This window comes from Emys orbicularis, chromosome 3 (genome assembly GCF_028017835.1).
Source record: "Emys orbicularis isolate rEmyOrb1 chromosome 3, rEmyOrb1.hap1, whole genome shotgun sequence".
Taxonomy (NCBI): Eukaryota; Metazoa; Chordata; order Testudines; family Emydidae; genus Emys; species Emys orbicularis.
This window is the reverse complement of record NC_088685.1, coordinates 213,192,067-213,216,418: the sequence shown is the minus strand read 5'-3', so window position 1 is coordinate 213,216,418 and position 24,352 is coordinate 213,192,067. Positions and strand designations below refer to the sequence as shown.

Below are 24,352 nucleotides of genomic sequence, written 5' to 3'. Positions count from 1 at the left end.
TTTCTCCCTACTGTGAATCTTGTTTCCCTACTGTGCGGTTTCTTGAACCCTCCTCTGAAGAATATGCCACTGGAAACTATCAGAGACAGGACACTGAACTAGGTGGACCACAGGTCTGATTCAATCTGGTAATTCTACATTCCTTAGGGGGCTGTATACCATACACAGTACCACCAAACAAGGAAGTGGGATCATTTCCCACTAAACTGTAGGTGAAATGGGGGGAGGGGGGGGGACTATCTCTACAAAGCACCTATTGGTACACATACATAGGCACTTAGAGTAATTACATGATCTTTTATTGCTATCATCTTCAAAAAAATTAGAGGCAGTAAGTTAACAAGTTTCTCTCCTTGAATATTCAGGTCCACTATTCCCCACTTTCACCACAATTTGTTACAAACAAGATGCTGTCAATTATCAGTTTCATCTTTGCTCCAACTACCTACCAAATAGGATGCTTTCTGAGATTTAACATAAAGAACTAAGAGCAAGTTTTCTGCAAAAATTTTCTACAGTGCAGAAAGGGCAAAACCACAACTTTCCCTTACTGAAATCAAGGGACATTGCCTGTAACTCAGGATGACAGAATAGTGAAACTGTTTTTTCAGAGAAGGAAAATCATTAGTTAATTCCTCTTTTGAGATTTTTACAATAGTGAAACCCAGAAACAGTAGAGACATGAAAACAAACTTACATGTGCCAGCAGAATATTTTTCACCCTGCCTAATAGGTGTCAGTTAAACTTTTCCCAAGCCCTTTTTAGCTATATGGAATTCTGTTCTATTCTTTTCTTATACCACACTCATCACTGTAGAACCTGAGCACCTTTCAGTAGCAGCCTAATTACACATCTGCTGTGTGTTGTTTATTCTCTCATCTCCTCAGGAGGAGGAGGAAGCATGTGCATTAGAATGTCTTGTTTTGGTAGGGTTTGTTTTGTTTTGTTTTAAATAGGGGTTGCTATGCATTTATGTTAAAGCACAGTCAAAGAAATGCACTTTGCATTTGGAAGTGGTGAGGTTTGGGATAGTCCTTCGTTCCTGCGAGAGTTCAGGCTAGCTCCCAAGAAAGTTCTGTGTCTCTAACATATGCGTTTTACCCTTATTGTAAAACACTGTGCCATAGAAGTATGCTTGTCAACCACAGTCTTAATCCCAGAGCTTTAGGTGGTCTTTTAGAAATCCTGGGGCCAGCCATGGACCACCACAAAGATAAGGACAGAGACCTTGAACTTGATTTGAAATTATGTGGGAAAACAATTTAGAGAGCGAAGGACAGGTTATGTGCTTGCAGTAGCCTATGTTACAAAGGAGATGTGCTACAGTGTTCTGTACTACTTGGAGTTTTCGAAGTACTAAATCATGCCCAGAAACATTGTGTTGCTGTAGTCCAACAGAGAGATCAGAAAGGTGTAAATAACTGAGGCCTTGTCATCATCCACCAGGATAGGACGAGTCTCCTAGCCAACTGGAGATGACAGAAAGTATTACTCACAGATGCTTCTACGCGAGAGCTTAGAGTTAGTGAGGAATACAAGAGTTCTCTTAGACTTCAGGAGAAACAGAGCAACTGTGGCTATGTACCTTCAACCAAAGGGAACTGCACAATGACTACAAACTCTTCAAAATGCCTTCCTCATCACCAACATCATTTCTGTCTTGCAAAGATTCAGCTTCAGCCAGCTGTTCTTCCTCCATGAGTTGATCTTGTCCAAGCACCAGGACATCTTGGTGACAGAAGAGTGGTGGTATGTAGTAGAGCTGCATATTACTGGCACTTGAATCCATGTCATCTGACCACTTCACCTTGTGGTTGCACATAGATATTAAAAAGGACCAGAAAGAGAATTGATCCTTGTGGAATTCCACAAATGAGGTGGAGTATGGGATTTGATGGAAAAGGATCCAATTCAAAAATTATCTTGGCAGAGGTGACTGCAACCAGGAAAGCAATTTTGATGGAGTAGATTAAGTGGCTTGAATGGCAAATTTATTAAGGTATATAAAACTGATTAATATTATGATGAAACCACAAGTTAAAATTAAGCGTCCATAGGGTACCTCTGAGATGCTGCCTGCAGGAATCTCTGAAGTACAGCTCTACTCTGAAAATGACTAAAAATGATAACATCTTACTCATTAGATCCGCTCTGTGTTTAGACAAGGTCATATCTGCTGTCTTTGGAAACATAAATAAGTTATTACTTTTTACTCCGGTTAGCACTGCAGACACAACACAGCTCTGGGAAAGGGAGAAAGATTCTAATGTTGCTTTTGCATCCTCCACAGAAATATTTACAAAGTTCCATTCACAGACCTAATGAGTTATGCCTATGTAAACCATCAAGACAATATAGCTTCAATGGAGAAAGGCACTCTCCTCATAATTTGATGTGCAATACTTTTGTTATCTTAATTTGCATATTCTGGAATGAGTTTGCATGGTTGCTGGTTAGAAAAGATATATTCTTCCCTATAAACCAAGCATATTTGATATGGAAACTATTGCAGAACCAACACAAAACCTCACACATCCATTTTTTACAGACATTCCATTATCATCTCCAATTCCTCTCTCAAAACCCACTTCAAGGGGGCTTATAAAATGTAGCCTTATGTATTAACTATAAGAAAAACGGTGTATCCCTCAAATAATGTGCACTAGCACATTTCTGGACACCATATAAATAACAGAACTGACCCAAACAACAGCAGGATCTTATTGTCTTGACCCACGTCCTCATCTCTCTTCACCTTCTCCGCAGCTCTGTCCATACTACCTACTCTTATTTTAAATTGTAAAATATCCAGGGCAAGCACTCCATCATTTTTTCTAACATAAACACAGCTACATATCTATTTTTGTAACATACTAAATACATCTATGGCTATAAAGAAAATAGTGACCATACAGTGGTATATCCAGGTTGAAAATCCAATTAAAAAAAGACAAGGAAATCTAAGGATTCCAAGAGATACCACATTGCCCTGAGTCTACCTTCTCAATAACTTTAAAACCTTTTTTTTTGGGGGGGGGGGGGAAGAAGGGGGTCAGGTCAACAAGTAGCAAGAATGTCCACATTAAGGAGACTGTCCCCATAGGAAGGCAACAAATATAATGGCAGCCCGATCCCAAGTTAACGCCCACGTAGTCACAACTGCATGGATACTGAAGTAATGGCAGAACAATAAGCCTGGCCAACTCCAATCCTAAGAGATAAAAGAACCTGCACAACACAATAAATCTAATTTAATCTTATCCTGGAACTTGCATGTACATGGTGAACATGAATCCATTTTTCAGAACGGAACTTATATGTCTGAAGGTAGATCAAATCAGGAATGGTACTGACTTTATTAGCCACCAACAGAACACTGAACTGAAGATTATGATGACTCAGCCAATGCCCTACTGCTCCCAACAGACCCTTGCCAAATCCAAAACAACTTAAATGTAACATACATAAATAATCATATTATTATTGGAAAAATTTCATTCTACAGTTTGAGGTCATATCTTTTAAGGTTAACCAATTGATCCAGGTTTGCTGATTTGCATACATCTTAATACCTCATTTATAATGCTGAAAACACTTGATCAAAAAACAAACCAAAAAATCACTCCAGTTACTGGTACCATTTCAAAGTTATGAACTACACTGGAAGAAAGCTCAGCCAGATTCAAAGTAGCACACTGAGGGAGGACTTGAACACTGAGTAAATGTACTCTGAAAAAGTCACAAGCCTAATCAGACTAGATATTAGCATACAGATAAGGAGCAGGGACAAGGGAAAAACAAGCTCATTTTCTACAGAGCTACCATTAAGAGCAGGGGATTGGCAAAAAGGGCCCAAAATCTGTGTTAATATTTCAATGAGATCAGGTATAACTGAGATTCTGCACACCAACCTAAATTGGTTTTATGAATATTCAATTAAAAATATTTAAGGTGGAATCAGTGTTGCTCACACACAACAGAGCATTAAACATTAGAAAGCCAGAAATGCTTAGTGAAGGTCCCCCCCACATATACCTTAAAAGAACATTAGTGTTGCAAGAAAACCAAAAAATGTTAAGGTAAAACTTCCAACACAACACACAGAAAGTTTAGTTCTGCCCCACACACATGCAAGCATATGGAGACAAAGTAAAATAAATGTGTGTGTAATGCCACTTGTGCTGGACACAAAATGGTAATGTGATTATGGATTTTTTTTTCATGTTAATTTAGTGAGTTCCTTGTGGCAGCTTTAAGGGAGCAAAGTTAAATCTGTCTGGGTAACATTGCCTTAACTGGGGAGGGTATTATAACAGACATTCTTTTAAGCGGTATGCTTAACCAAGTATTTCCTGATTTTCCAACATTTGTGTTTACATTCTGAAGTCTCATGTTCTGGAGGGGTATAGAGAGTAGAAGACACTGTTATACAGTAGCAAAATTACCTTCACCTTAACAAATTAATCAGTGGAACAGGTGATATTAGAACTCATGGTCTCCTGACTCCCAGCCAGGTGAACATTCTGTAAGCTAAAGGTCATTTTAAAGGAAGCAAGCAACATATTCATCTGTCTGATCCTTGTTCCCCACTAAATTCAGAGGTGAAAATGGTGCTGAAATTATGTCAGAATGCAGTTAAGGGGTCTGCACACCATGCTGGCAATGTATAAGTGCACCAACACCACTCTGTCATCTCATTCTGAACTCCAAAAAGGTTTAATAACGTCTCATATTTTAAGTGATGGGACCTTTTTTCCTTTCACAAGTTTTCTCCTAGGCATGAGCAATTCAAAACAGATTAGTTTGAGGTGCTCAGGTTCTTCCACACAAACTCTATGCTGACCTTATCTACCCATTTTCAGATCAATTTGACTTTTCTTTACAATTTTAGAGAGTGCATTATGTGGCTTTAAATGGAAATGTGGGTGAAAGCTTAATAATAGATTCTCTGAAAAATTACTGTACATGTGTTCAGAGGTTATTAATACAGTGCTACATATGCTACTGTGCTCATATCCTATTTGGTTGTGTTATCCTTTTTCTTCTGTTACTTGTTTTCTGGTGCATTTGTTTAAACAAAAATGTGATGCTGACATATTAATGTAGCTGAGGCCTGACTGAAATGAGCAATTAACACCTGAAGGGAGGTCTCATTTCTTGGAGGATAGAATTAGGGAGGCAAACAGAACATTGGGTTTAAAAAGAATGTCTGAGCCAACTAAGATAAGCAGGAGAACATCTAGGGAACCATTTACTAACAATTGACAAGGTAAGTTAGAAATGTAGAGATGATGTAAAGATCAGGTTCTACATAAACAGCACATTGACCGAGCATGCGGTACAGAGATTGGGTCCTGCAAAGTGACCAAGGCTATCCAAAACTGTATGATCTAAGGTATAGTAAATGCAATGAAATGTGTAAATGTATACGAAGGGAGAGTGCTGCTGTGTAACTTTTGCTGTGTGGTATGCTCTCGACCAGGGGTAGTCAATTATTTTTTGTCAAGGTCCAAATTTCTTGGTCAACGTATAGTCAAGGTCCAGACTCTAGTGAAAATAATAAAAAACAATGATAATAAAGTAAAATAAAGTAAACAACAAGATTTCAGGCTTCATACAAAAGTGTCCAGATTTGGCCCACAGTCCGCCTCTTGATAACCCCCGTTCTAGACCCACCCCTAAGCTTCAGTCTGATCAACTCACCATAGCTTTGTTGTATACCAAATAAAGGAACCTGAGTGACAAAATCTGGAGTCGAATTGGTTTCTTGGATCCCAGCGAACTGGGCAAAGTGTTTGCCCGGACCTGAACAAGCTGTTCTGGATAAACTGAGGGGAATCCAAACACTTCCATGGATATTCCCACCAGAATTGTTTTCTCACCTCACTCACATTCAAGGCAGCGGGCTTGTTACAACCCCATGACAGACATGTTGGGAAGTTATCCCGGGCACCTCCTAGCCTAGGCTCTGGCAGGCCGGGGAGAGTGACAAGGCGACTCCGCTGGCTGTCAGCTCACCTGGCGGAGGAAAACCCCGCCAGCCTGGGCCCCCGGGGGGCCCCCTCCTGTCGCTGCGCAGGGCTATGCCAGGGGCTGCTCCCCCGCCTAGGAGGGAGGATGGGAGAGGCTCGGGGGGGGGAGGCCCCCGTGACAGGAGCCAGGGACCCCAACCCCTGCGGCCTCCCGGAGAGGGGGCTCAGCCGGGCGGGAGGGGGAGCCCGGCGGCTGACAGGCGCTGCCCGGTGCGGGGCCTGCCCCGGTCGCTACCTTGTAGACGTCGCCGTAGGTGCCGCTACCGATGCGCTGGATGAGCTCGAAGTCCTCCTGGGGGTTCCGCCGGGAGAGGTCGCGCACCCGCCCAACGCTCATGGCGCCGCCGAGGCTGGGGGCCCCGCTCGGTCACCGGAGGGGCCGGCTGGGGGAGGGGGACACCGAGGCGCGATCACCGCCGCCCCCCGGCCTGCTCAGCCAACATGGCGCACTGAGTGACACCGTGCGCATGCGCCCGGTCGCGCGCCTCTTGCCCCCCAGGACCAGAGACACGGGGCGGGGACGCTACGGCCCAGCGCGCGCATGGGGCGGGGCGAGGAGAGCGGTGCGCGTCCCAAACTCAGCGGCTCAGCCCCGCCCCTGCTGCCCACGTGGCTCCCAGCTGGCGAGCTCTCAGCAGAAGTGGGGCGAGCCTGGGGCTGGGGCTCCCCAGTGCTACCCACGTCTAATAACTGAGAAACCAACACGTTACAAGCCCGGGGGCAGTCCGCTCTCCATTCCTGGGGCTGCCCTGACCCACTCCCAACCCCCGGCCACACCAACCCCCCAAGTCAACAAGGCCCTGTCCTGTTCCCGGGGACACACTGACCCCCATCCACTCCCAACAAGACCCCATCCCAGTCATTGCCTCAGGTTGCACTAGCCCCCTCCCCTACACCCAACAAGGTCCTGGCCTGCTCATTGCCCCCTACCGGGCTGACCCTACACCCAACAAGAGACCCCATCCCAGGCTGCACTGGTCCTAAACCCAACAACCCATCTCCCCTTGCCAATCCAATCTGTGCTGGCCCCTGTGGCCAGCAACATCCCATCCCTGTTCGCTGGCCTTGCCTGCGGCAGTTTCCTTCTGCCCCCACTCACTCTCCTGGGCAGTTGACCCCTAAACCCAGCAAGACTCTATCCCCCCTCAAACAGCCCGGGGTTGCTCTGCCCCAGGCCTGGTCTACACTACAGAGATAGGTTGATGTAAGGCAGTTTACATCAACCTAACTTTGGAAGTGTCTACACTTAAATGTTGCTCCCACCAGTGTAACCACCCCACTACGCCAACATAATAATTCCACCTCCGCGAGCAGCGTAGAGTCAAGATCAATGTAGTTAGGTCAATGCATTGTCCGTTTTTCACTGTGTTACTTACATTGACTGTTACTGGCTTTCAGGAGCCATCCCACAATGCCCCACACTGAGAGTACAATCAATACAAGCATTCCTGTTGAGGACACACACCACTGACACAAGGAGCAAAGTGTAGATATGCATGAACAATGTAATTACTGTGGCGGCTGTATGCTGACATAAGTTAGGTTGACTTAATTTTGTAGTGTAGACATTGCCCCAGTATACAGCACTCAGTATTACATCAGCAAGCACAGTGGTTCTCAAACTTTTTTACTGGTGACCCCTTTCACACAGCAAGCCTCTGAGTGCGACCCCCCCTTATAAATTAAAAACACTTTTTAATATATTTAACACCATTATAAATGCTGGAGGCAAAGTGGGGTTTGGGGTGGAGGCTGACAGCTCACGACCCCCCATGTAATAACCTTGTGACCCCTGAGGGGTCACAACCCCCAGTTTGAGAACCCCTGAGCAAGCATAACTGATCCCAGCCACACTCAGACCCTGTGAAATTTGGTAGCATGGAACAGGCCAGCAAGACTACCTGTACTTCTTTCCCCAGTTCTACTTATATTACAGCACTTTGTGGGCACAACATTAAACACAGCAGCTCTCCAGTCACCCGTAGAGTTTCTCAAGACAAACAGGAGATGGGACCAGAATTCAAAGGGAGAAAAGCAGGGGCGGGAAATGATCCCTGTGACTCCCCCTTCCCAACCCCATCTGTGAGCATCCTTCACACATGAATGAGAAAGATCCTGTGACTCCCCCCGCAGCTGTGAGTGCCCTCACACACTTACAGGGAGGACCCTGTGACTCACCCCAGCTATGAGCGCCCCTCACACATTCATGCATGGGATGTGTCAAGCTGTCTGGAGCGGCTCATGAGCATGAGTACCAACCTTAGGGCAGACTATTAAGAAGTAGGGCACAAACCCTAAGTTGGCTGTAAGTTCTATACTTAGATTCACCAACCAAGTGTGAACTCCTCAGGCATTACAACAACCTCAACACAGAGTCACAGACAGTCCGCATGAGAACTCCAGTCTGTCTTGCTACCCAGGTAATCTTGCCATTACAATACATGGTCCCTTACACCAAAAATCACAACAATACTCAGGTTACTTCCAGTCCCATTACCCTGGGTCAATTCACTTTAGATCCTACACCAAAGACACTTGTAGCCACTCCTATCATAAATTAACTAAAGATTTATGAATTAGGAAAAATAAATAAGAGTTATTTACAAAGTTAAAGCAAGTAAACATACCACACAAATTACTTACAATCTTAGATTCCAAAAGGTCATAGAAGCTGCGGTAATATGCAAGCTGTTTATGTCCTCTAGGGCTAACCCAAGCTGAACATCCGGGGATCCCTTGCTTATGCTTAGAAGTCTTGCCCTCTCCCTGAAGTCCAGGCTGCATAGGGATAACAATTTTTTCTTGACAGGGATTTTTATTTGGTTCCCCCAGAGCTCAAGCTGATGGGATGAGTCTCTATGCACCGCTCTTCTTCATGGGTGTGGGGGGAAGCAATCAACAAAGTTTTTGTCCTCTGATGTTCCACAATGGCTTGTCTGGTGTCTATGGGTCTTCTTTTGTTGGTCAGGAGATAACACTTCCCTGTGGTAAATTAGTATTTCACACTTGTTAATGCTTCTCTCCTAACTATGGGGGTTTACAGTTTTAGAGCAAATACTTTTATAGGTACAGAGCAAATACTTAAATATTATCTTGTAGCATGGGACACAGATATTATAAGTGAGATTACTGATGCAGCAACTTACAAGCATTTCATAAAGTCTGAACACTAAATACATTTCCATAAAGCTAATAACTATTTTAACAATACTAACACACAGATGAGCCAGACTGGGCCACTCACACAGTCATGAGGGGGACCATGTGACTCTCCCACCTGTGAGTGACTCTGACACACTCATGGGGGTGAGCCTGTGACTCCTCCCAGCCCTGAGCTCTCCTCACACACCAACGGAGAGGGACCCTGTTAGAGGGGACCCTATGACTCCCGTTTCACACACTCACACACAGGGGACCTGTGACTTTGCCCCTCACAAACCCAAAGGGGAACCCTGTGACTCCACCCCTCACACACCCCAAGGTGGGGGGGAACCCTGTGACTTCACCCCTCACACACCTATGGGAGAGGATCCTGTGACTCCACCCCTCACACACCTAAGGGTGGGGGGGCTGTGACTCCGCCCCTCGCATGCCCATGGGTGGGGGGACCCTGTGACTCTGCCCCTCACACTCCAACGGGTGGGGGAAACCAGTGACTCCGCCCCTCACACACCCATGGATGGGAGGGGGACCCTGTAACTCCGCCCCTCATACACCCACGGGTGGAGGGGCTGTGACTCCACCCCTCACGCCCCCCGGGTGTGTGGGGGGGGCCCTGGGGCTGGTCCCGGACCCCCACGGGGCGCAGGGCGCGGGAACCGGGGCGGGCTCTGGGCAGGGGGCGGCGCGGGGCGGAGCCGAGCTCGGAGGGAGCAGCCCGGCTCCCCCTGGCGGCCGCGCGGCGGGCCGGTGCGGCGGCGCCGCTGTCCTTTGTGCTGCAGCCGGCATGTGGCCGGGCTGCTGCGGCGGGCGCCCGGCGGCGTGAGGGCAGCGGGCAGCGGGCGGCGCGGCGCGGCGCGGCGCGGCGGAGCCATGGGGCGGAGGCGGGCGCTGGTCAGCGCGCTCAGCCTGTGCCTCAGCCTATGCGCCCTGGGGCTGCTGCTCACCGCCCTCCTCACCGACCACTGGTACGAGACCGACCCCCGGCGGCACCGCGCCGGCTGCGAGCGCCGCGCCCGCCCCCCGCGCCCCGGCCAGCGCCCCCGCCTGCTGCCCCTGCCGCCCCTGCCCCTGCGCCGCCGCCTGCCCCGCCGCGCCGGGCCGCCCCCCGCCGGCCCGGAGCCCGCTCGCTGGCCCGCGCTGCCGGGGCTGGGCGTGCTGCAGTCCGGCTGCGCCCGCCCGCTCTTCGCCACCTACGCCGGCCTGTGGAGGAAATGCTACTATCTGGGCATCGACCCGGACCTGGACAGCCTGGTGGAGAGAGGTAAGGGAGCGCGGCACGGGGCAGCGGGCACCCTCCGGGCGGGCACTGTGCGCCTGGCACCCCCTGCACGGCCACTGCACGGCCAGTGTGCGCCTGGCACCCCCAATATCCCCCTGCACGGCCACTGTGTGCCTTGCACCCCCAACACCCTCCTGCACGGCCACTGTGCACCCCTCACCCCTCTTCATGGGCACTATGCAGCATGCATCCCCAGCCTTGGGCACTGTGTACCATACACTCCCTGTACCTTCCTGCACAACACAGTGAAGCATACACCCCCAGCACCCCTCTGCATCGGCACTGTGCAGTATGCACCTTCAGGTAGGGCACTGTGCCCCATACAACCTATCACTCCGAGTGCATGGGCAGTGCACACCCACCACTCCCAATGCATAGGCCCTGAACGTCTCACCACCCCAGTACATGGGTACTGTGCACCCCACTGCTCCCATGGTGCATGGGCACTACACACCCCTCCCACCCCAGTGCATGGGCGCCAAACACCCGACCCCCCCCCACGCTGCACACCATGCACCCCTCACCACCAGTGCATGGCTGGGTACAGGGCATCCCCCAAAGCACCATGCACCTTCTTACCCACCAATTTTAGGCAGCATGTACCTCCTCACCACCAACGAACAGGCAACATGCACCTCCAAATGCATGTGAATTATGCACCCTTACTACACCATGAACTCCCACTGCATAGGTACTATACATCCCCAGTGCCATCAGTGCCCAGGCACTATGTACATCCAAGACTCCCCTGCCCAAACGCCATGTATCCCCTGACCTAGCAATGCATTGGCACTGTGCACCTTTAATGCACCGTGCACCCACATCCCCTATGCATGGGTACTGTGGATTATGCACTCCTTAATAAACTATGCACCTCCTTACCCACCAATCCACATGCACCTTGCATCCTGTCACCCACCAGTACACAGGCATGGTGCACTATGCACCCCCATCATCCCTCAGTGCATAGGAACCGTGCATCCCCCAATGTGTCATACACCTCCCTCCCTCTCTAAAGCACAAGAACTTCTCCTACTACATGTGCACCATGTGCCCCTCAATGCACCGTGCATCTCTTCTCTCTCCCAGTGCATCAGGTACTCCACTCATGCACAGGGTCCACATACCTCCTCTTCTCCCATGCACAGGCACCATGCATTCCAGTTACTCCAGTGCACAAGAACCATGCACACCTTTATATCAGTACATAGGCACCATGCACCTCACACACACACACACCCCGCAGTGCATGGGCACTGTACACTCCCAGGTGCAAAGGAACCATGTAACAGCTTGCATTCCCCCCACAATGCACTTTCAGATACTAAGGCACCACTCTTTCTCTTCAGTCCTCCCCCATACACAGGCACTATAAACCCTTCCTCCATCTCCAGTACTGGGACTCCATTGCACTCAGCCCCCACAGTGCACCCACACCATGTATCCCTTTCTCTCCCTCCAGTGTGGGGGCACCATGCACTCCTTTTCTTCTCTCCCAGCCCCAAAATACACAGGTGGCAGGCTCCCCTTCTACAGACCCTTTTGCATCTCCTTCCTGTTTCCAGGGCCGCCGAGAGCGGGTTCGGGCCCCGGTGGAAAAATGTTCAGACCCCCCGGCAAGGGTGGACCAGCTAAACAGCCGGGGAAACCGGGCCTCGGGCCCCCTTCCGGACTGCCAGGCCCCGGTAATTTGTACCTGCTTCCCACCCTCTCGTCAGCCCTGCCTGTTCCCTCTTATAGGCTGGCACCCATATATGCTCTTTTTACCACCAATGAGCAGACCTCTCACTCTAGCCAGGCCCACATGTGGGGAGACAGTGTGTGACACAGACTCAGGATGAAACACACAACAATTCATGCAGTAGGACTCCTTCCTTTACTGTACATGCCTCGTCCCATAACCTCGTCCTTATGGTTCTTTATTTCTGATGTTAATAATTGTCAGTAATGACAGTGAAGGGCACCAACTTTGCATGGGATAGAGTTATTTTTCAGCCTGCAGTGAATGACATACTTCAAAATGAGGGATGTTTGAAATAAAATGGCACCATACGCTTGGCTTCCCCTCCACTGCCACAAATACACTGGCACCAGCCACCCTCTCGCCTCCTCCCCCTTAGTATGGGGGGTGTGTGTGTGTGTGTGTGTGTGTGTGTGTGTGTGTGTGTGTGTGCCGGGTGAGAGGGAGGATACATGGAGTATTGTCTGAGTGTAAGGCTATGTTTTAGTCACAGCTATTTTTAGTAAAAGTCACGGATAGGTCACGGGCAGTAAACAAAAATTCACGGGCCCATGGCCTGTCCATGACTTTTACTAAAAATACCCATGACTAAAACTTGGGTGGGGGGCTGCGAGTGCTCGGGGGGGGCAGTCCGGGGGCACCGTGGGTGCTAGGGGAGGGGGCCGGGGGAACCCACTGGTGGGGGCAGGGGGTGGGCAGCATGGCCCTGGACCCCTGCTGTTGCTGGGGGGGGGGTAGGGTTAGTGCCTTGGTGGGGCTGACAGGGGCTCCGTACCCGGCTCCGTGTCCCTGCAGCTCCTAGGCAGCGGAGGGGTCAGAGGGCTCGGTGCACTGCTCCTACCACAAGCACCAGCTGCCGCAGCTCCCAATGGCTGGGAGCCACAGCCAATGGGAGCTGCAAGGGCGGGGCCTGCGGGTGGGGGCAGTGTGTGGTGCAGAGCACCCCCTGCCCCTTTGCCGCCTAGGAGCTCAGGGCTGTGGGAGCCAGGAAGCCCCCCACCCCAAGGTAAGCACCCCCGCCACCTCTAGCCCTGAGCCCACTCACACACACTCAAACTGCTGCTGCTGGCCCAGGGGCTGCCCGGCTCAGGCAGCCCTTGAGCCAGCACCAGCGGTTGCAGAGGTCACGGAAAGTCACGGAATCCGTGTCCTCCATGACAGACTTGCAGCCTTAGTGATAATCACTCCAAAGTAGTAAATATATCAGGGTAAATTTTGGGAGGGCCAGGGAACAGCTTAGTGTCTGTCAGTGTGTTATCCTTCAGTAGCACCTAGTGTGGACATGTTTAGCTCTGCTCAGCTTTTATTTTTACTATTGCCTCTGTATTTCTGTGAGTTTGCCAATAAATATTCTGACTCTTAAACCAGCCTGTACTGAATTTTGGGGAGTGTAATTTTTGATAGCGTCTAATGCCCGTGGGCAGAGAAAGAAGTGCAGGCATGCCCAAAGGGAACCAGAAAAAGCAATTGGAGTAGGTAACTGCTTAGACACTAGTCTTGAATATAGTGGAGGTTGTAGTCTCCGGGCAGGTCTTCACTACCCGCCGATCTGGCGGGTAGTGATCGATCTATCGGGGGTCGATTTATCGCGTCTAGTGTAGACGTGATAAAATCGATCCCCGATCGTGCTCCCCATCGACTCCGGAACTCCAACTCGCAAGAGGCAGAAGCGGAGCTGACGGGGGAGCGGCAGCGGTCGACTCGCTGCCATCCTCATGGCCAGGTAAGTCGACCTAAGATACGCCGACTTCAGCTACGCTATTCGCGTAGCTGAAGTTGCGTATCTTAGGTCGACTCCCCCCCCCCACTAGTGTAGACCTGGGCTAACTCTCAAAACAGTGTCACTGAAGGACAGGTGAGGACTGGGTATATAGAGAGACAAACTAGAGGCTTCTGGGCCTAACTCTACTTCTGAATGAGAAATGGCAGGATTTAAACTCCAGCCAGAAAGGTATTGTTTGATGACTCTCTGGTGGAAATGCAGGTTGCCGCCTGCTCCTGCTCTTCTGTCCTCAATTTACTGTCGTTGAGCTGAAATTATTTCAAATGCAAAATAAAATTGAGAAGTGTTAAGGTTCAAACTGCACATCTGCTTCTTCGTGCAAACAAAAGGCTGATTCCTTCATGACGTTGCCCCATGTGAGTGAAATCTGTTAATTTTCTTCCAGGAATGTACAGAAAATATTAGATTAAACAGAGTGTTAAATTATTTGGGATAAACATATTAATTAGACAGCACAGAGATTCTGCTGAACTGAATGACTCTGCAGTGGGCCAAGTGCAGGACTGTAATGATGTCAAGGCTCTTTCGGGGAGAGAACCTCTTGCATGGAGGTTGCCTACTGCCCTCTTCCAAAGCCCTTGCACATTAGCAAGGGAGCCCAGCAGTATATGACAGTGGAGCAGAGGTGGAACTGAGTTCCAGGGCTGGTACTCCCCATCCCATGCTACGATTGTGACCTGCCCATCAGAGACATGGGGCACAGTAGTTACTCTCAGGCCTGAGCATGAGATGCACAGTGGTTGGGCACGGCGAGAGCAGCACGTGCAGCTGCATTACGAGATATCACGATGCGGGAGGAGGGTCAGGTTGGCCACACTGAAACTTACCCTTGCTCCATGGCTAATCCTGAATCTGCAGTTGCCGGCTGGTGAGAAGAAGGGGAGCCCATAGGCAGGTTGAAATCCTGAGGATCAATAAGAGAGGTGTACAAATACCTGGTGCTGACATCTCTTGAGTGACAAGTGTGCAGTTGATCCACTGCTGTGTTCAAGGTGATGGAAGAGGGAGTGAGTGCAGAACTGCCTGTTTTGTGAGCCACTGGCATTGAGGAGATCCAGCTATGGCCCTTGGGGTGTTCTCTGGCCCTTTCGGCAGGGCCCTCAGCACCCATCCTCCCTCTGGGATTGGCTGCCAATGCTTTATGTGCAGGAGTAGCTGGCCACTCCCTACAGTAGCTGCTCTTCTACTGCTCCCACAGTTATGCTGCTGTGTACGTCTGAGTATATGCTGTCTAATATTAAGTAGGCCATTTTTTGTTACTTCTCTGTGTACCTGAAGCAGCCTTCAAAGGCCTCCTGTACATCTCCTCTTTGTGTAAAAATCTGCACTGGTCTTCTAGTAGAACCTCTGTTCCTCCTTAGTGAAAAAGATAAATGTAGCCCAGATAATAACACCTCTGTCCCTTCAGAAATTAAAAGGAATAGTCAACATACATTTGCATCATTTGTCACCCCAATCTGAGATGTGACTTTTCTGCTTCCTCCCTTTATTGTCATCTGTTAAATTAGACCTTTGTAGAACAGCCAAGCCTTATGTCACATAGACATGGGCTAATGTTCTTCTTTAGTACATATTGGGAAACAAAGATAACATTTTTGTTTTATGTTGCAGCAATAGATTAAATATTTTCAAACTACACTGACTTAATGCAGGTTTTTTATTTGGTTGGTTAGTTGTTTTGTTTTTCCTAATATTTAACATTGATATTATATAAGTAGATAATAAACCTTTTAATTACAGGAACAAATAATGTGTAATACACTATTTCATGCTCAAAAGGGTGGGCAGCATCACTTTATCTTCTTTAGCCACTTGTGTAGAGGAAGAGGGTAGTTATATTGTTAACATTAGGTGCAGTGAATGTTGCACAAAATATCTGTAACTTAATGAAACATTTCAGAGGTGTGCCTCGGAAGACACAAAATTTCATTTACCAGATTGGCTTGAGAATAAGGTAAATAGCTTTCATTATGGCAATGAAGATGCACATTTAAGTGCTGCAATTCATACCATCTTAAGCCAAGAAATACACTTGCAAATTAGTAGAGAAATGCAAAAATAGATATTGCTTTAAGTGTTCTTATGCTTATACTCAGCAGACTCATTGTGACATTTCATTGCTTGTGCCTTTAGGGATAACATTTTGGATTTGGAGTCAGCTACACCCTAGAGCACATGCAAATACTTTCCCTGGGATGGATGTTGTATTTTCAGGGCCAGCCCTGCTCATAACCCATTCCCCATGCCTCTGTTTATAACCAAAATGACATTTTGTTCTCTGCAGCCAACATTCTTGGCTTCTTATTAAAGTCCAAGGGCCAGCTCAGCTGGTGTAAATTGGCATCCCTCCATTGACTTCAGTGCAAATATGAAGATTTACACCAGCTGAGGATCCATCTCAAAATGTCCCAGAGAGTATCTTTCAATATTAATAGGTACAGTGAGAGAAATCACAAAGGCCCTGCATTTCCTCTCACTCTCCAGTTTTACACTGGTGTGTCCATCCCGTTAACTCTTGACTAGCATGAGAGGACCTTTTATAGATATTCCCATAGAGTTGAACTCTAACCTAAGCACGTAATCATTGTGTCTGCAGACAGGTAACTTTTTCCTTTCCATAAACATCACCTCTCTCTCAGGCATATGCCTCTTTCCTGAGACTCATATTAATTGTGATAGGCCTTGTCTACACTGCCACTTTACAGTGCTGAAACTGTCTCGCTCAGGGGTGTGAAAAAACACACCCCTGAGCGATGTAAGTTTCAGCACTGTAAAGCGCCAGTGTGGACAGTGCACCAGCGCTGGGAGCTATTCCCCTCTCTCCCAGCGCTGGTGCCGCAACTACACAGCCACCTTAAAGCACTGCCCTACCCTTAGGAAGAAATGCATTTACAGCTGCTTACCACTTCAAAAAAACCCACCTTCACCTTTGCAGCATAGTTAAATTCAGATCACAACCTTGCATCCCATTATTTTCCATATGCTGTCTCCTTTTAGTTAAAAGGGTTTAATCTGTTTTAATAGTAAATTAAACTAAAAGGACGTCAGTAACATTTGGTCCCCAGTTCCTGCCATCCCATGTGGCCAGCTGATCTCCCACAGCCAGTAACTCTTGGATGTCACCTTGACTGAGTGTCCCAAGTTTGCTCCTCTTGTGCATCTGACTAGAGGTCAGAAGAGTGTTTCCTTTTGAAAATGGACCACAGTGAATTTGCCCCCATAACAGTCTGAGACCCAAAAGTATCTTAACTAAAAACACAGTGAAATGGAACCATTGTGGTGGGTGGAGAATAGTAAATTCCAGTGCTCCAAACTGAGGTCACGTCCCCTCACTGGCTAGGTGCTGGTAGAAAGGGTTCACAAGGAAGGTTCCAGATCCTCCAAGGTATTTAGGCACCTGACTCTCAGTGAAACCGATGAGAGTTGGGCCCCTAAACACCTTTGAGGCTATGAGACAAAGTTCACATATTGGGTTCAGCCATCTCCTTCCTTGACTCCATCTCCCTCCAGCTCTCATACTTCCTACAATTCAGCACCTCTCCCAGTAGCCTGGCTGTCCTCTGACCTGTCCATGATGCCCTTGGGCAAGGCAGGGGGAGGGGAGGCCCTTGGGCAAGGCAGGGGGAGGGGAGGCTCTTACTCCATCCCCTTCCTGGGTGATTCACTTTCAGCTCCTGGTGTAACCAGTTTAGTTTCATTATTATTTATATTGCAATAGTATCTTGAGGCCCCGACCAAGAGCAGGACTCCTTTGTGCTGGACACTGCATGCACACACACACACACACACACACACAGAGTAAAGAAAGGTTACTTACTGGTAATTCTTGTTCTTCGGGAGTTCCCTCTGTGCATTCACGCCTGTGGCATTGACTCCCTCTCCTCTTGGCATTTGCACTTGAAGCCAGGGCGCATTAGCCCACAAGTGGGAAATGCACAGAGCCCCTCAAAGAAGAAACACTCCCTGCCCCAAAGAGCTGACAATCTAAATAGACAAGACAGACGCATCTGACCCAGGCCCTACCCAGGGACAGGCTGTTGCAGCGTGTCTAGGGCTGAGGCACTGCAGGTGCTGCTTACGGAATGCGTTGGTGCAGCTGAGCAAGCAGTCTGGGTCCGGCTGCGGGTTTGCCTCACAAATACCGCAGAATTGTTCATGGTTTCTCTGTCACAAAGCCTTTCAGTGATGCTATGCAACCTGTCCCAATGTCACTGAGCTTAGCGGATAAGGGCTGGATCCTGCCAAGGGCTGATTACTCCAAGCCCCAACTGAAATCAGTGAGAGCTGAGAGCGCTCAGCACTTTGCACAATAAGACCCTAAAAACAGCCATGCAGCTGCATGTCAGGGCAGTACACTGGGCACTTCAGCTTCCTTGCAATGGAGCCAGACTGCCTTATTGCACAGCAAACATGGGGTTATCCGTACGGGGCCAGGTACTGGCTGTTAAAGCAACAGCCCCTTTTGGGGAGTGCCAGGGAACACCGCCAGTGGCGGATCTTGTAGGCATTTGTTCTGCTGAGAGCACAGCCAAACAGGGTGCCTCTGCATGTGCTGTGGGAGCGCGCACAGGAGAAGCAGCTGCTACATACTGTGACAGGGGTGCGTCATGTGTTTTCCCTCCCATCCCCAGCTTTGGATCAGTCTCTAGGAGGAACCCCTTCAGTGTGCCAGACCCCTTAGGGGTCTCCCTTTTCCTCCAAGGTAAGCCACGTGGCTTCACTGCCTCCTTAGACTGGACCTCTGGGCCTGCAGAACCTCTACTTCATACCGTGAGCTCTGTTCAGTGAGTCCAGCTGAGACAGATCCCTGATGGAGACTTGTCCACTCAGCAGGGATTCATGCACCTCGCCCATTATTTGCAGTGACGCTCACCCAGCGCTGTCCAAACAGTCGGGTTTATTAGTCATCTGGAACACAGCATAGGAAGTCCTTAGGGTATTATAGAGAACTGAAGGTTAAAGCTCTGGTTAGCCCAGAGCCCAGCCAAGCTGTAGGGAACCCCTTGATTCAAGGTCTCACTCTGTGTCTGACCTCCTTTGTCAGACCCCAGGTGATTCCCGACTGCTTCCAGCAGCCAACACTTATCCCCCCCACCTCGTACCTCTCCAGTCCTTTGATCTCAAGCTGGGGGATTGTTGTTCTCTAAGGAGAGATGGGGAAGTCCTTATCCAAGACTCATTGGTTGCTAGGTGTCAATGTCCCATCTGTATCCCATTGACTTTCAATGAGATTAGGGCTCCTAATTGCCTACATCTCTTTTGAAAAATTGACTTAGGCTCTTAAATCACTTAGGTGCTTTTGAAAACTTGATCCCAAGTTCCTGGGACCTTGTGGGTCTGGATCCTCTCTAGCATCTCGTGGGGGGAGAGGGCTGCTTAGGAAAGGCCCCAGAGTGAACGCAGAGCAGCGGGTGGGTGTGTGCACATCCATGCGCGCGTGAACTCTCCCAGCCTGAGGAGCTTGCATATCTCTCACTAGCGTCAAGCTTCTGCCATTTGTAGGGAGAGGGGGCGTTGGGTGTTCAGAACTGGAAGTGCAGGGTAGAAGCTGCGAGGTAGTCCGTGGGCACGGGGAGAGCAAATGGAGAGAAGGAAGTGTGGACTAATTGTATTAGAAGACAATCTACAGCCTAGCTGTCAGTGTTTAACACAGTGTTCTCTGGGGGAACCTGCTTGGTTTTTAGCCGGCAGGTTATTGAAGTCTCTTTCTTCCTTTCCTGAAGGTATTGTTCAGAGATGCACAGCTATCAAATACCACTTCTCCCAGCCAATGCGCTTACGAAATATTCCATTCAACTTAACCAAGACCGTCCAGCAAGATGAGTGGCATCTGCTTCGTAAGTACACGAATTGTCAGCTCTCATCTGGGGACGCACAAGTTTCTCCATAATTCTGTCAGTGTTTCACATGAAAAAGCAAGACAACGCGCTGGTCTGTAGATAGGGTTTGCCATGCTGAATCAGACCAGGGCTCTGTCTAACCAGTAACCTCTCTCTGGCCAGTGCCAGTATCAGACGCTTCAAAGGAAGGGGTAAGAAATCCCATAGTAAGCAAATATGGAATAACCTACCTACAGGTAAATATCTTCCTAGCCCCCATCCTTTACAAGTTGGCTTATGCCCTGAAGCATGGCTGTTTATATCCCTTCTGAATCTTTTTTTTTAATTTTAAATCCCATCTGATGTAGCTCTGGATGTTCTTGTTATTCATGTAATTGGTCAGTCTTTTTTTGATTCCTGGTAAACTCTTGGCCTAAATTATGTCTTGTGGCAATGAGTTCTACAGGCTAACTGCGCAATATGTAAAAATGTATTTGCTTTTATCTATTTTAAATTTGTTGCCTCACAATTTCATTAGATATCCCCTCGTTCTGTGTTATGAGAAAGGGTAAATAGGAATCAATCCCTGGTTTAATTTTTCTGTACTGCTCACTATATTCTATACCTCTGTCAAGTCCCCTCTTATTCCTCTCCTGTCTAAACAGTCCCAATCTTTTCATTCTCACTCTAAAGTTAATTTTTTTTCATGCCCCTAATCCTTTTTGTTGTCTGTCTCTGAACCACTTGTATTATCTGCTGTGTTCTCTAAGATAGGGTGACCAGAACTGGTATTCCAGGTCAGGTCACATCATTGATGCAGGTAGTGACATTAGAACACTTTCAGTATTACTTTCTGTTCCATTGCATCTACATCTAAACATTTTGTTTGCTCTTTTAACCATTGCTACGCACTGAGGAGGGTTGTTTAGTCAGCTATCCACTCTGGAGCCCACATCATCTTCCTGAGTGGTTACAATTAATTTAGAACCAAGCTTTGCCTATGAGTGGCTCGAAAGATTCTTCCAATATGCATTACCTTGCATTTGCCAACAGGGTTTGTATATAGTTCCTTGCCACTCTCTTTTTTGCTCTAAGCAAAAGGGTGGTGTTTAATCTCTGCTCTACTTCTGATATGGAAGCAGATTTAAGAAGAATCACGGCTGGTTTTCTGGGCATGGCAGCTGCTGTTCTTCTCTGTGGATGCATCGTAGCGGCAGTCAGTTTCTTTTGGGAGGAAAGCCTCACACAGCACGTGGCAGGCCTTCTATTCCTTATGACAGGTATTGTGCCATCTTTGTGTGCTAATTACAAATGAAGCCCTTGATTAGGTTTCTCTTTGGTAGACTGTGCTTATTATCCACCAGCAGAGAACACCTTCCTTTGATCTTTCCAGTTAGAACTGACTTTCCACTACAGCTATTCGGGCAGACGTCAAAAAAGCAGGCAAGATTTTTCTGAGTACTGTATGAAAACAGAAAGGGACCATTTAATTTCTTCTTCCAAAAAAGGGAATAAAAGAATTGTCCTTCACACTGCATACCTGTGCCTGGGAGAAAGAAGGGGTAAGAGCACTCCGTTACAGCGCTTGCACAGACTATGCAAACTCTAGGACCAGGCGTGCAGGGGCACGTGGGCATTGTGCCATTGCTTACTTCCCTGCTTGAGCATGTGGATGGGGAAGAGTGGGCAGAGCGTTGGTCCCTTGCCTTCAATTTACCAGCCAGCAAACCTGAGACAGCATGGGAGGGTGTCATAATTTGCTGGGAAATGATTTCTTTCCAAAGCAAAGAGGGAGGCTGAGACTAAATTGTGTTTGAGTTACAGCATCTGCCAGGGCTACTCCTGGAGGGGAGCAGTTTACACCCCTTCTTTTGCACAAGACTGGGTCTAAAGGCAAAATCTATCCCTAACTTCATGTTAGTGGGGAAGACTAGGGAATAGGTTCCCCTCCCCCCCATTCCTTCTTAACTCTGTCCTTAAAACAACAAAGGAGAAGTCTAAGGGTATGTCTACACTACCGCGGTAGTTCGACGGCTGGCAATCGAAGTTCCGGGTTCGATTTATCGTGTCTGGTGTGGACGCGATAAATCGAACCAGGAAGTGCTCGCCGTCGACTGCGGTACTCCAGCTAGACGAGAGGAGTACCGCGGAGTCGACGGGGGAGCCTGCCTGCCGCGTGTGGACCGCGTCTGAACCGCGGTAAGTTCGAAGTAAGGTATGTCGAATTCAGCTACGTTATTCACGTAGCTGAATTTGCGTACCTTACTTCGACTTGGGGGGTAAGTGTAGACCAAGCCTAAATTACAACAAAAGCAGCAGTTGTATAGTTAAGTCAGTGTAACAATTTTATTTTTGTCCAAGTCATTTATAACTTATTGAAACTTTCACCCCTCAGGTTACCACTTTCTATCATTGGTCTTTTCCTAAAAATGAACTTTTTGGGGAAGTTTGAGGAAAAGTGTTCAGCTGTTTTTTCAGAGTGAAGGTGGACAGGTGTTATTTGGTTCCTATTATTAAAAAAAAAAGTCTTTCAATTTTTTTTTGCAAATAGCAAAAATGGCAAACGGTAGGAAAGGTTAAATTCATTGTGGGAAAAGCCCTTAATGAGAAGCAATTATTTTCCCTGGTCTGGAGGAAATGTATATTGATTTGACCAAGTTATAAACCTCTGAAAACCACATACTGAGCATGTAGATTTTATTCCATAAACTCGTTAAGTTTAAGCACCATAGATTTTATTCCATAAACTTGTAAAGTGCAAGCCTAAGGAAAAATTCATTGTGGCTGTATGTGTATAGCTAATTTCACTGCATAATGAAACATCTAGCCCAATAGATTGCTGCCGACCCAGGAGGGACACTCTGGACAGGGAGACGAGCTCCTGCAGACAGATGTGCAGTGGCTGAGAGGAGAGGAGCTCACTCCTCCACATCAGAGCTATGCTGGGGAAGGCTGGTTGGGGATGCATGGTTGAGTAAATTACATGCACAGACTAGATTTTGTCAAGTGCATACAAAACAATTGCCTCAGCTAGCCCACCATGGATCTTGTGAGGTGTGAAGAGGCTGCTCTCAGCCATGGGTCTTCAGGGGTGCAAGAAGAGGAGTCTCCAATCTGAATATGTTAAGCAGGCCTCATGAATCCACATGCGGGGCACTTAACACCCCTGCTCTAAAAGAATTCTCCTGGGGTAACAACTGCAGCCAACCTTAAACCGCTTGTATAAACTGAGAGCTTTTTTCCAAGTAGGAACTATAAGAAGTTACATTAAGTTCATAATTAAAATACAGAGCCAGCGCTCAGACTTGTATAGTCAGCTAAGACCCTGAAACATTGTAAATGCCAGCATTAATACCACATGTTCTATCCAAGTAAGAAAACAGCTTTTGCCTAGTCTTTTGATTATATAAACTATTGTTTAACAGGGATGTGTTTGCTCTTTTATTTATCCCAGGCTGTATAACTCTACTAACCCTGAGAATATGTTTTGTTTGCAGGAATATTTTGCACTATTTCTCTGTGCACTTATGCAGCAAGCATATCATATGATCTAAACCGCCTACCAACATTCATATATAGTCTTCCTGATAATGTGGAACATGGATACAGCTGGTCTATATTTTGTGCTTGGTGCAGTTTAGGATTTATAGTAGCAGCAGGATGTCTTTGTGCTGCTTATCCGTTTGTTAGCAGGACCAAGATTATTCATCTAAAGTCTTCCAGAAACTCTTCTGTATGACTGCTTCTCAGAAGATGATCTTCTCTACCCTTGTTCAGGGACAGGCGAACAATATTGTGCAAGGACTTACCACAAAAACAAAAAAAGTGAAAGGAAAGTTACATTCAGGATTCCATGCACAAATACCTGATCCTTCAAAATCTACCAGTCAGGAAACAAGAGGAGTTCTGTTCTGCTTTCTAGCTGACTGAAATCAAAGAAAGGAAACACCTTCCCAAGGACAAGAATAGTAGGGGTATCAACTGCTTCAGTCAAAATACTGTGTATACATGTGTCTGAAAGGAGATGAGGCTATTCACACAGGAAAAGTTAAATGGTTGGGAAAAGCTGGGATGAGAATTTAGGGCTATTTCTATTTTTCAAATGTTTGTAAATAAAGTAACTTATCAGAAGGGAAAAAAATCATTGCCAAATGAGTCGGAGTCAGAAAAATATGCTTTTCTTTCCCTAGGATCATGCTTAATATACTTTAATGCAGCTTCTTCTGGACTTGAATTTAGGGGAGGTTTGTTAGTTTTTTGCTGTCAGATAGACCCAGTCTCTTCCCCTGTACCCCATATGAATGTTCTTTGTCAAAACAAGAATCCTGCTTGGTTTCATTTCCCTTTGTACTTTATAAGTAACTAAAAATGTTCATTGTTTGTATAGATGAGAGATTCATTCATTCCCACTGATACTGTTGGAAGTTACCTCTGTTGTGAAGTTTCAGCATCTTTGTGTTAACTACAATTCAGTAGTAAAACACCTCCCTCTGCAAACACTGTGTTTGTGCTGAATAGAAGTTAGGGGCTTAGAA

At 47.5% G+C, this 24,352-nt stretch overlaps 2 protein-coding genes across 4 annotated transcripts in view; one reads left to right on the top strand and one right to left on the bottom strand.

Moving 5' to 3' along the window:
- Positions 1-6,370, bottom strand: part of MAP4K3 (mitogen-activated protein kinase kinase kinase kinase 3) — a 125,708-nt gene extending 119,338 nt beyond the window's left edge. For all 3 annotated transcript variants that reach the window (XM_065400303.1, XM_065400301.1, XM_065400304.1), the window contains exon 1: positions 6,269-6,370. In XM_065400303.1, coding sequence (XP_065256375.1) covers positions 6,269-6,370 — 102 coding nt within the window. The remainder of the gene's footprint in view (positions 1-6,268) is intronic.
- Positions 6,371-10,065: 3,695 nt separating this feature from the next.
- On the top strand, positions 10,066-23,556 carry TMEM178A (transmembrane protein 178A). Its single transcript, XM_065402132.1, has 4 exons — positions 10,066-10,456; positions 19,722-19,835; positions 20,960-21,097; positions 23,315-23,556. Exons 1-4 carry the CDS (start codon positions 10,066-10,068, stop codon positions 23,554-23,556), a joined length of 885 nt encoding a protein of 294 aa, XP_065258204.1.
- The last annotated feature ends 796 nt before the right edge of the window (positions 23,557-24,352 follow it).